Source organism: Mesocricetus auratus, unplaced genomic scaffold (genome assembly GCF_017639785.1).
Source record: "Mesocricetus auratus isolate SY011 unplaced genomic scaffold, BCM_Maur_2.0 Super-Scaffold_100007, whole genome shotgun sequence".
Classification (NCBI taxonomy): Eukaryota; Metazoa; Chordata; class Mammalia; order Rodentia; family Cricetidae; genus Mesocricetus; species Mesocricetus auratus.
The window spans coordinates 95,162,221-95,177,506 of NW_024429191.1; the positions used below are offsets into that span (position 1 = coordinate 95,162,221).

The following is a 15,286-nucleotide window of genomic DNA, read 5'->3' on the forward strand; positions in this document are numbered from 1 at the left end:
CAGCAGAGACAACCACGCTGCAGCGAACAGGGGCCACCTTTCTTGCTGGCGAGCCCTCTGGCCTCCCTCTCTCGTCACCCCGCAACACAGATCACTGCCCAAGCATACCCGAATCTCCAGGGCTATGTCCAAGTAGGGATCGTATGTGTCTGAGACGCTCTTGCACACAGAGCACTTCACTGCAACAGAACACAGAGGCAGTGGGCAGCTGTGACCCATGAGAGCATCACCCGGGCCAGACACCTACAACCACACGTCTAGAACATTCAACTCTGCTCTCACAAAAGATGACTGTCCCGTTAGCTGGAGACACAGATACAGGTCATGCCAGGCTCTTTTATCAGGCCTTGCCTGCCCGTCTGTCTGGCCTCTGCAGCAGAACACAGGTCTCACCCCAAGGACAGAGGAGAGCTAAGGAAGAGCTCCATCATCACCTCACACAGTGCTCCTCCAGCTCCCTCAGCGGACAGTCCTACAGTGGGCAAGGGCAGCCAGGGAGAAAGACGAGGCCTGGGACCTCCAGCCCCCACCACGTGCTCATGTTCACACAGCTAGGGGCACGCCTGGTCTATCCAGGGACGCGGAGGACTTACTGGTTCCATGTGCAGATCTGCTTAGCCAGGGTGGAGAATACATCTGCTTACCTCGGGACCTGAGATAGCCTCCAAAGATCTGATGCACCAGGGTAGTGGCCTGTGTCTGCCGATCCAACCTAAAAGGAAGCCACAGCCATGAAGAGGAGAGTCCAGCACAGCGAGCATGCTATTCACAGCTCATAGGACCTTCAGCCTTCACAGCCATCCCTCTTAACCATCCTACCCTCTCCCTTCCATGCCACTGCTAATAAGACACCTGGGCAAGCTAAGCTGTACTGACCAGCACTTTCTTTGCCTGGCCAAGACAAGAGCCCCCCCTGCTCAGCACTCTACTTGAATGACCCTGCCACAGTCACTCTCCAGCACTCGTCACAGCCCTGGAGTATTCTCTAGAAGACTACAGTAATGGGAGGGTATGGCCAGCTTCCGGTCGCTTGCTGACTCCTCCCAGATGCTATTCCTGGCCAGGTGTTACATCCTCAGCCTACATGAGGCGTGGCGGTCTCCCAAGGCCATCATCACCCAGCCGGATCCCAAGCTGCACAATTCACTGCCTTCTGAATGGATGATGGTGCCAGGGTTTACTGTGAACTTCTTAGATGCTCATCACTAAAACATTTGGTTGATGGTGCACACCTTTAATCCCAGCACTCGGGAGGCAGAGGCAGGAGGATCCCTGTGAGTTCAAGGCCAGCCTGGGCTACAGAGCGAGCTCCAGAACAGCCTCCAAAACAATACAGAGAAACCCTGTCTCGAAAAACCAAAAAAAAAAAAAAAAAAAAAAAAAAAAAAGAAATTGCAGAACAAATTTTTGTTGTGCAATGATAGGTAATGAAAAAACATGAAGCAGCCGGGTGTTGGCGGCGCACGCCTTTAATCCCAGCACTCGGGAGGCAGAGGCAGGCGGATCTCTGTGAGTTCCAGGCCAGCCTGGTCTACAAAGTGAGTTCCAGGACAGCTTTCAAAGCCACAGAGAAACCCTGTCTCGAAAAAACCAAAAAAAAAAAAAAAAAAAAAAAGAAAAAACATGAAGCACCACTATTAATGAAAAGAGACAATCAACTGCCCGCATTAGCAGGTGCAGACAGCCCCTGTGTACACTGAAACCCAAGAGCAGTCGGAGCCCACATGGCGACTGCTCAGAGGCTGTAGCAGACTCAAATCCGCTCACCCTGGCCCAGGGGCAGGGGCTGGGAGAACTGAAGGTGTAGGCAGCAGGCTCCAAAAACATGTGAAGAAGGCAAAGGGACAGACAGGCATCCTCATACGAGGTGGGGAAGGGTGAAAAGGGAACATTTAGGATGTCCCCCAAGCCCAAAACTATGAGCAGTGACATAAATGTCACTCCGGAAAAAGCCATCAACGCAAGAAGGCGCGCTTCATACTGCCCAGTGCTGGCAAAGGACAGATGGCTCTGGAGAAAAGACTCGGGCAGCTTCAAGCTACGCACAGGCGGTCTGCACTGAAAACGGCAAGGGCACTGTCAGTGAAAACCATCCCCAGGAACTGGGAAGAGTGACAACCAGGTCTAAACTGAACTTCCGAGACACTTAGAGCCACAAGAAACATCCTGAACAGAAAACTTCAAATAAAGCAACACCCGCTAAAGACAAGATAAAATATGGATCTCATTTGGGCTGGGGAGAAGACGCTTGCAGAGGACCCTGATTCCGTTCCCAGCACTCCTGTCACGTGGCTCACAACTGTCTGTAGCTCCAGTCCCAGGGGCTCTGACAGACTCCTCTGGGCTCCGTGAGAATCCCCACCCACGATATTCACTCACACAGACACACGCATAAAAATGATAAAAATAGGCCGGGCGTTGGTGGCGCACGCCTTTAATCCCAGCACTTGGGAGGCAGAGGCAGGTGGATCTCTGTGAGTTCGAGGCCAGCCTGGTCTACAAAGCGAGTTCCAGGACAGCCTCCAAAACAAACAATACAGAGAAACCCTGTCTCGAAAAACCAAAAAAAAAAAAAAAAAAAAGATAAAAATAAATCTTAAAAAAAAAAAAGGCACCAAGGCATGGTGGTGCACACCATGACCGCAAAAGGATCAAGAATTAATTCAAGGGCTACTCAACACCCTGTCTCAAAGGAAAAAAAAAAAGAGCCAGGTGGAGGTGGCACGAAGGCAGAGACAGGCGGATCTCTGAGGACCAGGCCAACCTGGTCTATAAAATGAGAAGAGAAGAGAGGAGAGGGGATGGGAGGAGAGGGGATGGGAGGAGAGGGGAGGGGAGGAGAGGGGAGGAGAGGGGAGGAGAGGAGAGGAGAGGAGAGGAGAGCAGAGGAGAGCAGAGGAGAGCAGAGGAGAGCAGAGGAGAGCAGAGGAGAGGAGAGGAGAGGAGAGGAGAGGAGAAAAACCTGTTCAGGTAAGCCTGGGCCTGGGCCTGCAGACAGGAAAGCCATCAGAGACCAGAACTGTGGTCAAATGCCATCACAGAACTAACTAGAGACCCTGCAAAGCGAAGTCAGCCACACTGAGCAGCAGCCCCGGAGACCACGGCAAACAACGCTGCAGGGTGAGAGCCACTTGGGTCAGTCAGATCACCTTCCACAGACACTCCAGAAGGATCTGGTTACAACTGGTCCTTAGGCTAATGCCACCTCCTACAGGTGAGCAGCAGCTCCGTCCATGGAGCACCTGCTGCACAGTGTCCAACTGGGGGAGTGACCATGTTCCACACTCTCAAACGTGGACCAACAGTACAAGCAGGTGCCACGCTGCTGGACCCCTGTTCTGGGAAATGAGGAAGCAGAGTCAAGAGCTTGAGACCAGGTTAGGCCACACAGACCCTGGCTACAACACCAGAGGCGGAAAAAACAAAAAAACAAACAAACAAAAAAAACCCGAGCATGAAACAGAGTAAGATCATTAAGAATTGTAATTTTTCACATGTTGTTTTCCTGCATGTTTTCATTTTCACAGAAGTCTGAGCCTCCTCCCTTCTCTAAGTGTGAACCTCCTTCCCTCTCTAAGTGTGAACCCCTCCCTTCTCTAAGTGTGAGCCCCCCACAACTTTCTCTAAGTGTGAACCTCCACTTCCTTCTCTATTTCAAAGGAGTGAAGCGGTTTTGGAGAGACTGAACTTTTGAAGAAATTTTCTGGAGCCTTCCCCTCAGGAGAGCTTAGAGGCCCAGGCCATAGAGCACCAGGTGGTCAGATGCTTGGGCATCAACACGAACACCTTCTCAGAAGATGGCCGAGAGGGGAGGTGGGCCATGTTCACAAGTATGCCGTGCTGGCCCCAACATAAAGGTGTCCTCGGACAAGCAGGATGTGTGGGGAGGCTCGTGAGGCACATACTTAGCATAGCCGTTCAAGCAGGCCTTCTGCATGGCATCGATGGTATAACGCAGGAATTCGTGCGCATCCTCTTGGTTCCCGAAACGGAAGTGCCGGGCAATCTCTGGAGGAAGAAGGGAAGGATGCACGCTAGGTCAGCTGCTGGAGGCCACTTTTCCAAGAGCCAGCAATCGTGTCAGAGTGCTACAACCTTTCTGCCATGTGACTAGAAGACAGTTCTCCACAGCACTCACACAGCAGCTGGCTCTTATGATGCCCAGCACACCCAGGCCCTGCCCCTTCCCCAGCTTTCACGCTCACATGCTCTCCCCTGGCTGAAACCTAACTATTCTTCTAAGTGGTGCCCAGCAGAAAGCCTCCCTTCGGTAACACAGAGGCCCTGTGCCTACACCAACTACCACGGTGGGGTCTGCACCACTGTACGGGACCTTCCATATGCGAGGACTCCTGACACTTCCTTCGTTCATGGCTTTTTCTCCTCCTTCCTCAACCAGACACTCAACCGGAAACCCATTCTTACTTTTCAGGTCTCTGATGAAGGAAACAGGCTTGATGGCATTGCCACTGTTGGCAAAGGCCTGGACCATGTGGTTCTGCATGACACACAGCATGCAGAAGCTTCCTTGGTGACCTACAGTGGGTAAGAAGCAACGTTAGTCATAAGGGCACCCCCACTCCAGAGTAGAAGCAACCCAGGCTATGCATGACAGCACAGAGAAGCTCAACGGAAGCTTATTGACCAGCAAGCCACGGGACAGATGGCCTGCTCTCTATGAACGGGTGGGGCTCTCATTAGACACTACACTGAAACTGCGACTTTAAAACAAAGATGTAGAAGGAATATGACCTCGCCCTGCTGTAACTGGCTTTGGGAGTCTCCTAAGTGAAATACTGATTATCATAATCCAACTCCCCACAATCCTTCACCCATGGGGACCCTGACCGTGAAGTAGGCATGACTGATCCAATCTGTGTGCTTGCTGTAACACATGAACAATGTCACCACAGCCAGAGGTTAACAGGCTCACAAGGCATGCCAGCTACACCACGCACACGCCAGCTACACCACGCACACGCCGGCTACACCGCACATTGGCGATTTGCTTTCCTAGCGTCCACACTGCCCACCCAGCTCTTCCTCTGGCCCTCCAGCTCAAACGCTCCACAAATCCCAGATGGATCTGCTTATGGTACCCACCCCTAGCAAGCTCCGCCTTCCCCTTCTCCTGCCACCACTGGTCTCCTCATGCCCTAAAGAATACACCTGGAAGATAAATCTCCGGATAAAAACAATCTGTCAACTTTGTGAGGACTCACGTTACAACTCTGAAACTCGGTCAGCTGCCAGTTGCCCTGGCGGGCACACCTTCAACCCTATGAGACAGCCGATGTTTCAAGCCAACCTTGTCACATAAAATCCAACCCAAACCAATGAGCCCCCCTCTCAGGAGCCCTCGCCCCCAGCACTGGCTGTTCCTGGATGGGCAGGTGCTGCTCACAGGACAGGTGGCCCACACAGAGGACACGGGCCGCAGCTGTGGAACGCTTCGCTTGCCGACACCCCAGTGCAGCTCTACCGTGCCAGGTAAACCAGCATGCAGCCACACCACCATTAACTAAAACCAACCCACAAAGCTGACAAACGGCTGGAAGAGACCCCTGTGCAGCAACCTGAAATGGAGGAAGACACTACAGGGAAGAACGGATAAGAAAAGAACAGAAAAAAAAAAACACTTATGTAAGGCTTGGGTAGGGGGATCTTAGCGCCAGGACCGTGAGGTCAAGATGACAGTCTGAAAACAGACCTTCCTTCCTGAGTTAGCGCTAGAGATTGAAGCATAGACCCCACACAGGATAGACAAGGACACTACCCCAGTCACATTCACTTTTTTTTTTGTGTGTGGTTTTTTTCAAGACAGGGTTTCTCTGTATTGTTTTTGGAGGCTGTCCTGGAACTCACTCTGTAGACCAGGCTGGCCTCGAACTCACAGAGATCCGTCTGTCTCTGCCTCCCGTACACTTACTCTTTTAAGTAAAAGAATGTCCTTGAACTCGTCATGCAACCCAGCGTCATGTTAACGCCATTCCTATCCCCATCCACTCTGGACCCAGCCTGACCTGATCCCAGCTGTGTAACCACCGCCCTCCACCCGCGACTGTCTCCCCTCCTTCCTCTTTTTCTCTTTCTTCTTTTTGTCTTCCCAAGACAGGATTTCTCCATGCAGTTGTCCTGAAACTCACTCTGTAGGCCAGGCTGGCCTAGAACACACCTGGACATTCTTTTCCCTTTCTTTAAAGATGTATTACCTTTGGCCTGGGGACATGCTTAGTGGGTGAGAGTTCTTATGAAAACAAGAGGACCTGATTTCAAGGCTCCAACACTCATGCGGGGCATGGCCACTTTGGGGGCACTGAGGCAGGCAGACTGACCCCGGGAGCTTGCCAACCCGTCATCCTAGCCTAGTGAGATCCTGGTTCAGTGAGCAATCCTGCCTCAGAAGACAAGGTAGAAAGCAACAAACATTCAGTGTACTCCTCTCTTCCTCTGCATGTGCTTACGTCATCTGCCTGTGCATGTGAACACGCATATGCGCGCACACACACACCTTGCATGTTTTCTCTGCAATTTTCTTGCCTACTGGACATTATGTTACTAAGATTCACCGAGAAGCTGAAATATACTTACATGTACTGTTGTTGTTGTTTTTAAGATTTATTTATTTTTATTTTATGTGTAAAGGGTATTTGGCCTGCACATACCTATGTGTATCATGTATATTCTGGCTGTCTTGGATGTCAAAAGGGAGTATCATATCCCTTGTAACTGGAGTTACAGATGGTTGTGAGCCACCATGTAGGTGCTGGGAATCGAACCCAGGTTCTCTGTAAGAGCAGTGCATGCTCTAACCACTCAGCCACTTTATATGAGATGAACTCAGCTCCAGCTGAGGGTGTGTTCTTAGGGTTGTTTTTCAATACAAAAATCTCTCTCCAAAAAACGTATGTATGCAGGTTTAGTGATTTATGCAGGAATACTATTTTTCTCTTTTGCTTGTTTGTTTCTCAAGATAGAATTTTACTATGTTGCCCAGGCTGGCTTTGAACTCAGAGATCTGCCTCTGCCTACCAAGAGCAGGGATGAAAGGCGTGCGCCGCCGTGCCCAGCTAGAACACTGTTCTTAGAGCACTCTCGTCTCCCAGCACAGTCTCACAGAGGTGGTCATGCGGCCACCCACACTGCACTGTCCATTACAGCATAAACTTACGAGGTCACCATCTAGAGTCATGCCCCAGTGCCGTCTGGGCACTATCAGAAGGAGAGGCCCTTCTCCTGATCCTCTAAGAGGTTCTGCTGTCACCGCCACCCACTGTTCAGGTGAGCATCCTTTTCACTCACTACTACAGTGACTTCTTGACCACCTAGATGGGGAGACTCGCAGCCAGGCCTTTGACAGAAGTCAGTTCACCTTTATAATTCTGTGTGGAAGTTGGTATTGTTCTGTAAAGTGCGGACAGGAGGCAGAAGAAAGCCATAGGACATTCTAGAAACACGGCTGTTTGTCAGAGGAACCGGGGCACAGGCAGGCAGGAGGCTCTCTCAGCACGCCGAGCCCACGGCATCTGCGGGAGGCCTTCCTACACGGTGCCTGTGCTCTCAGGAGGAACCCAAGTTTCTCCAGACGATTTCCACAGCTGCCCAACATGCGTTCGTTTTGGCTAACAAGTTTAGACCAGCTCATTAGTAAGGCAGGCGGGTGACAAGCTAGTGAGTGTCCCCTTTCTGTTTACTAGAAGACCCACGGAAGGAATAACAAGAGCTAGCTTTGGCAAGTCTCAGCGCTCCAGCTACTTCACCCAATTTTAATTTCTACTTTGGGGCATGTTTTGCAATGTATATGAAACATACTGGTTCAGTACACACGTAAAATAGTTGGAACAGACACTGTGTGGAGGTATCTTTCAAAAACCCTTCCTCTAGAGAGCATGACCCTGCCTCAGAGAGACCCACGCATGGCCCATGCTATAGCAGGCGAAATTTCCCTCGCTCTGTCAATCACCACGTTCCATTAGCTTCACTTCAACTGACAGACAGACCGACCGACAGCCCCTCAAGCACAGGGTTTATCTAGCTGGTGTTAACGTGAGGAGAGTGCCTGTTTCAGCAAAGCCCCCGGGAAGCCCCACTCACAGCTCCGAGCGTGCTCCTTGGAGAGCAGGTAGTTGGCCAGAGGCGGCGTGTAGGTCAAGCACTGGATGGTGGAGTTCAGGAAGCACGTGTTACCCAGGTTGTGTAGCCCTGCGCCGACACGGAAAACGCGCTCCCACCTTAGCGACAGTCTCTCCACAGGGAAGAGCACTTTCTGTGGGGCAGGGACTCCATCACCTCCACTTCCAGACACACGCTCGGTGCCTAAGAGAAAGATGAGACCAGGTCATCCCAGGGGCCTTCCATGCTCAGTCCAGAGCTCAAGCCCCTAGGGGTCCCAGCTCTGTGACATACTGTGCACCAAGGGACCCCTCCACTTCCTTTCCCCCACAATGTAACTGTGTGCAGATGGACACGAGAGGAAAATGGCGGAGTCAGCTCTTCACTCCCACCTCGCTGAGGCACCACAGACTGAGTTTCCTGCTGATCCTGTCCCCTCCTCCCATCTCACTGCGGGCGTGCTGGTTACGGGTTCACCGGAGCACCTGAATCTGCCGTTTGTGTGGGTGCGAGTTGCACGTTCATGTAGCTAATGCTTTCATTGGCTGAGCCATTTCCCTAGACCCTAGCACCTGCTTTCCGACCTCATTAAGGAAGGGCGTCAGTCAAGGAAAGTTCAAGCGTAGATAACCTTCCTACTCGCCCTGCATCACGACGTCTATTGAAACAGCCCACTGGCTCCTGGAAGCCCAGACTACTTGAGCCCAAACACAGCCCCCGTACCTGCTTTTCTGGCCTGCAGCTCATCTCTGCCCTTGTGGTGACCAGTTCCCTCGGCCCTGGAGTTCAACAGCACATATTTGCTCTTCAAGGACTCCAGCTGGAAGGAGAAGCTCTTGCTGGCGGGTTCAAACTCAATCCTCTGCAGCAGGACCTTCTTGGCAGAGGCAGCCAGCAGCTTGCCCAGGTCCCCATCCTCTGCCGAGTCCTTGCGGCCAGGCTTGAGGGCCTCCTTCAGCTTATCGACTATGGGCATGGTGCATTCCTGTGGGGGCGGAAGAACCCCAGACCCATAAACAGCCGCATCCCAGAACAAGCACATGACTTCTGCTTGCTCGCTACACGCAGCAGCCATCGGGACAGCTACCCAAAAAGTACAGGGGCAGCCGAAGGCAGAACAAGCAACACGGCCTGTGGCAATTGCCGTTATTCCTGAAACTATTTAAAAAACAGCGGATGGCTAATTCTCACACACTCTGGTTACAGACAACAGTGTGAAAAATGAACGTGGGGGGAGGGGGTGGGGGTGAGATGGCTCAGTGATGTACGTCTCTTGCAGAGGACCCAGTACAGTCGCCAGCACTCAGGTCAAGCAGCTCACAACCCCTTACAGACAGATCCAGGACATCCGATACCCTCTCCTAGAACTCACAGGCACTTGCACTCACGTGTACATAAACACACACGTGTACAGTTAAAAATAAACATTAAAAAGGGCATCTTGGCTGGGAGTAGTCTCTACACTTTTATTTCTAGCACTCAGAGGCAAATCCATGTGGATCTCAGTGAGTTGGAGATCAGCCTGCCTTACAGAGCTGCAGGCCAGCCACGGACACACAGTGAGTCTCTGTCTCTGAAGATGGTTTTTTACTTCATGTGTATTTGCATGTACAGATATGTACACTGCATGCATGCCTGGTGCAATAGATCCCTGGACCTTTTACAGACAGTCCTGAGCTGCTATGTGGTTGCTGGGAATTGAACCCGGGTTCTCTAGAAGAGCAGTCAGTGCTCTTAACCACAGAGTCATCTCTCCAGCCCCATCCTTTCTTAAACAAAACAACAAAAAAAAAACACACACACAGACACACACAGACCCCCCCAGCATATAAGGCAGATGGCCAGGCATGTCTGCACAGTCCTCTCTACGCTCTTCTCCAGAGGCCAGGGGCCATATCTATGTGGAAGAAGCCTGGTTCGGGTGAGAGCTACAGAGATTTACCATCAGGTTTCCATGGCCCACTTTTAGAAAACAACACAAGGCATCTCTGTCTATCACCTGGCACGTGTTGAAATGACAAAATCTTACACAGATTGATTCAGATAAAACATATCATGAAAATCAACTTTACCTTTTCACTTTTCTAACATAGCTGCCGTGAACTCTGACCTGCATTTGGCCATGGTGTTTCTATTAGGCTCTCTCAGCTGGGCATAGCTGCTCATCGCTGGTTTACTCCCAACTTAAGAGGTTGGGGCAGGCCTACTGAGAATTCCAGGCTAGCCTGGGCTACAGAGTAAGACCATGTCTCAATCAGACACTCTGACAATCAGACTCCTCTCTCTCTCTCTCTCTCTCTCTCTCTCTCTCTCTCTCTCTCTCTCTCTCTCTCTCTCTCTCTCTCGAGGGCACATCTCCACATTTGCACAGTCCCATGCTCCGATGCTAACTGGGAAGGTGGCTGTAGGGATTAGCCAGCGAGCCTGCTGCACAGTGGTCCCAACAGAGGCATAGCTCAGGACCACAGCAGCCGCTGGAAGAAAGATGAGCCCCTCCATCATCCAACTGCCACACCCGTACCCCCATCCTGCCCACCTCCCAACTTTCCACCCACCTGGCCACCATTAGCTGTTTGAGTCACATTACAAAAACACATCTCTGCTTTAATCCCAGCACACGGGAGGCAGAGGCAGGCAGATCTCTGTGAGTTCGAGGCCAGCCTGGTCTACAGAGAGAGTTCCAGGATAGCCTCCAAAACAATACAGAGAAACCCTGTCTCCAAAAACCAAAAAAAAAAACCAAAAAAAAAAAACCAAAAAACAACAACAACAACAACAACAAAAAAAAACCAGCTACAGAAGTTTGAGGTACACGGGTATCCCAAAACAAACAACATTAAAACCCAAACCCAAACCAGCAAGCACCAGTCCTGTGACACAAGAATCACAAAGTCTTCTGTGGTGGGGACTCACCGGGACTTTCACCCACAGGACAGCCACTACCAGACACTGGTCGCTGGAAGACACAGAGACAAGGACAGCTCCGGGCTTACCTGGGCTGTCTGAGCCTGGCTGCTGCCTTTCTCAGCAGCAGGGAATCAGGTTCTCAGGGGAGGGGCAGCGCTGACCCAGCAGGTGCTCCCCGGGACTCGGGTCTGCCCAGTTACCAACACCGCCAAGTGTAGAGTCCAGAGTAGGCGCCGGTACCTGGAGGACGAACAATGACACTGTCACCCATGGTTGGCTTCTCCGGCTGTCTCCTAAGTTGCTCTCTTGTGTGAACTGTGACCGTCTACCAGGAAAAAACGGTATCACTAGGGGAAAGGAAGCCAGGTGCAGACATGCGTGCCCGTAATCCCAACATCAAGAAGTAGAGCAGGAGGAGCAAGCATTCAAGGCCGGCCTGGGCCAGCAAGACTTTGTCTTAAAAAAAAAAAAAAAAAAAAGAATCTGTGCTGAATCCACCGTGACCCAGAGGACAACTGTGCTAACAAGATAACTAAATTTATGACACAAACACGCTGCCCTCTGCTCTGTCACAATCCTCTCTCACACCCATGGGCGACTCCAGTCTGAGTACCATGTCCAAAGACTACGGAGGCAATATGGATAAAATTTTCAAACTCCTTGGATTTCATCAGTCAGTTTCTTTTTAAGGAAATAATCACCACGAAATTTTGACTTTCATAATTATAAACCCTGTCCTCGATTCCCATCTACTGTCAACTTGATCACATAAAGGCATTTCCCAGCTTCTCAAACACACACATCCACAGGATGGCACAGTCAGCACAATGTACCATCGATGGGCTTAATGACCATCTGCCCAACCTTGGTTCACTTCCCCATGCCCAGGTTCTCTTGCAGAGGGCCTAGAAACATCCGTCCGACCGTCCACTCCATCTAACCAATGCCCCTACTCCAACAGAGGGTTCTCACACTGCAGAAGAGAGACAGCCTGTCTTTTGAAACTCTAAAATCACTCATACGAAGCTTCTTCCCACAGCGAAGTGAGACCGTCGTCCTGGCCTAACATGGTCCAAGAATGACCAAATGGGAACGTGAACCCAGAGTCATGTGGCATGAGCATCTTACGCTTAAGTCAGGTTCACACAATCAGGACAATTTTTGAAGTTATGGCAGAAAAGACTACAATTCTACCTGAAAGATACAGCTACGTGACATAGGAAATGATCTTCTTGCGATTCCCCACAAGCCTCCTGAAGTGCGCGCGCCCGCGCGCGCGCGGGCGCGGCACGTGTTGACTCCCGAGGCTGGGCAATGCGTTCGCCCACCCAGGTCTCTGAAGGTGTAGGATACTCTGTGCCCTCAATTTCCATACCTAACTCTGAACTCAAGCCTGACTCCTCCATCCACACAGACACCATTTACACAAGGCATCTCCCTCTTCAAAGTGTTTCCCAAGAAAAACCACACTTGAGACTTAAACGGGGTCAATTACACGCTGGGGGGGGGGCGGGGAGGAGACAGACAGGGCAGGGAGGGGGCCTCCTCCAAGACTCCCCACAGCAGAGCGTGCCCGAGCCAGGACCAGCTGAACTGCATACACGTTCTCTCTGCCATCCATTGCCAAGCCGGGCTATGCAGATGCCGGCCTCCAGCATCTAACCATCTCCATCCCTAAGGATACAGCAGGGACGCAGGGAGGCGCAGGCGCGCGCGCATACACACACCCCAGAAGCATTTGGGTTAGACGGCTGTCCTGCTGTCACAATTCGGTAGGGAAGCGCCTTAAGGATCTGTCCCCACCCTAGACCACAAGCTGCCGGACTACAGCTCTACCTGGCCACCCTGAGGTCCGCAGCCCCGGGAATCTTCTAAGGAACAACCCCCCGCTCCCAGAGTGCAACCCCGGGGTCACCCAGATCCCTGCGGCCGCAAGTTCCGGAAGAACCCCTGGATGCAGGGCGACTGATGCAATTCCCTGGCCACGCTCGGGTTCGCGGGCGCCCCTCGCATCGCCCGTCCCTTCCTCTGGTCTCCCGTGCCTCCGTCCCTCCACGTTCCTCGCACCCCACTCCTCCTCGGGGGTTCCCGACGCCGCTCGCATCCCCCCCGACCCTTGTCCTCCCCGGGGATCCCAGTCCCTCGCGCGTCCCCTGTCCTCCCCGCGGTCCCGGGCGCGCTCGCCGGCCACGCACCTGTCAGCCTGCGCCGGAGGCCCCAAACCCCCGCGGGTGGGAGCGCGCGCCTCCCCTCCCGGCCTCTCTCGCCCCCAAGCCTCGCGGAAGCACCGGCGCTCGCCGGAGCTTGTCTCCACCTCCACAGGCCTCTCAGACGCCCGCCGAAGGCCCGCGCAGCACCAGCGTCCGCTCCGCTCCCGGCCGGGCCCGCACGCGCACCATCCGGGCCTCGGGAGCCTCACACACGTGTCACCACGGCCTTTAAAGGAGCCGCACTGCGGAGCGCGCCCCGAGGCCGCGAGCGGAGGTCCGGGTGCCTTTAAGGGGCGGGACTAACTCCGAGCCCTTTCCTCCCCCGTGGATCCGCCCCTTGGACCTCGGCTACTTGCGACGCACAACGTCACCCCGCTCCGGTCCGGCAGCCCTGCCGGTCTACGCGGTGACGCAAGCGCGCAGCGCTACAAGCGCCGGAAGCACCCGGGAGTCCAGAGACCACCCCCCCCCCACCGCTGCGGCCTGGCGTGGTTCCCGCGGAGGAGGTGCGGCTGCGTCACTTCCGCCTGCGTGCCTGCCGCCGCCAGTGCGCAGGCCCAGTAAGCCGGACGGCGGAAGGGCGGAAGCTGGATGCCGGCTCCGCGCGGAGTCGGTGGCTCTGGGTGAGGATGACGCTGCTGCGGTAGCGGGAAGTCCAGCCGCGGTGGCCGCAGGCTCAGTGCAAGCCTGGCTGGCCGTCCTGGGACCGAGGCTTTGGGGAATCTCACCATCTGTTAACTTCTGAGCTGCTGGTGCCCTTTTGAAAAAAAAAACAGCCAGCGTGAACCAGGCGTGGTGGCAGGAGAATGCGGTGGAGGCGGGGATGGTCAGAATTCAAAGGTCGTCCTTGGGATGCACCACTTTCCGTCTGCAGATGTTAAATACATAAATAAACATAAATAAAGCCACATCTAAGTGGCTGAGATTGGTTGATCATGCAGAATGTGTTAGCCTGAACCACATAGGGGAATCTTTTTTAAAAAAACATCCGGTTAGCCTATGCCTATGTCTAGCTATAAAAATACCCCTTTTAGAGCTAGAGTCATGGCTCAGAGGGCTTGTTCTTGCCCAGGGCTTCCCAGTGCCCACACGGTGATTCATAACCTCTTGTAACGCCGAATCGCAGGATCTTTTGACCTTAGAGGGCACCTACCTGCACACACATGTCACACATTCAAAGATGAACGCACACATAAAAAGTAACGATAAAGAGTGTCCTCTTAATTTTGTTCTTGTTTTTCGAGACAGGGATTTCTCTTCGGAGTCCTTAACTGTAGACCAGGCTGTCCTCGAACTCGCAGATATCCACCTGCCTCTGCCTCCCAAGTGCTGGGATTAAAGGTGTTCACCACCACTGGCTTTTTCTTAATTTTTAAAAGGTTTATCTTTATTATTGTAATTCATGTCTGTGTTTCTATGTGAGTGTAGGTGCCTGTGGAGGCCAGAGGTGTCCCATCCCCTCTCAGCACTGGAGTTACAGGCAGCTCTAAGTTGTGAGCTGCCCAATCCACATGAGCACTGGGAACCAAGGCCTGGTACTCTGTAAGAGAAGCATAAGCCGTCTCTGAGTCCCAGAATCCTCTCTCTCTCTCTCTCTCTCTCTCTCTCTCTCTCTCTCTCTCTCTCTCTCTCTCTCTCTCTCTCTCTCTCTCTCTCTCTCTCTCTCTCTCTCTCTCTTTTGAGGCTGTCCTGGAACTCACTCTGTAGACCAGGCTGGCCTCGAACTCACAGAGATCCGCCTGCCTCTGCCTCCTGAGTGCTGGGATTAAAGGCGTGTGCCACCAGTGCCCAGCTGAGAATCTCTTTACATGCAACCGGATGTGGCTAGTGCCCCAGGGAAAAGCCAGCCTATTGAACGCAGGTACACTTTCACCCTTAAATCTCTTTTAGCTGTAGACCCTAGTTACATTTTGAACAAATGAAATGGAGGTGGGAAACTAGTCTGACCCCTTGTGCAGATGGGGATGTAGAGGGCAGAGTTATTTCTCAAGCACAGCTGAGCTGTCTTTGAGTACTTGTTACCCCGGGTCATCTTGCTTTTCCTGATAAGACTTCAG

At 52.6% G+C, this 15,286-nt stretch overlaps 1 protein-coding gene across 3 annotated transcripts in view; it reads right to left on the reverse strand.

Moving 5' to 3' along the window:
* The window catches only part of Usp36 (ubiquitin specific peptidase 36), a 30,854-nt gene extending 17,502 nt beyond the window's left edge, over positions 1-13,352 (reverse strand). For all 3 annotated transcript variants that reach the window (XR_005878551.1, XM_021227044.2, XM_040750130.1), the window contains exons 1-8: positions 13,215-13,352; positions 11,106-11,259; positions 8,836-9,097; positions 8,095-8,316; positions 4,426-4,536; positions 3,906-4,008; positions 645-712; positions 109-179 (exon numbers count right to left, since the gene is read on the reverse strand). Coding sequence is in view for 2 of the 3 variants with exons in the window: in XM_021227044.2 (XP_021082703.1) it covers positions 109-179; positions 645-712; positions 3,906-4,008; positions 4,426-4,536; positions 8,095-8,316; positions 8,836-9,088 (828 nt within the window). In the remaining variant the exon portion in view is untranslated. The remainder of the gene's footprint in view (positions 1-108; positions 180-644; positions 713-3,905; positions 4,009-4,425; positions 4,537-8,094; positions 8,317-8,835; positions 9,098-11,105; positions 11,260-13,214) is intronic.
* Between the last annotated feature and the right edge of the window lie 1,934 nt (positions 13,353-15,286).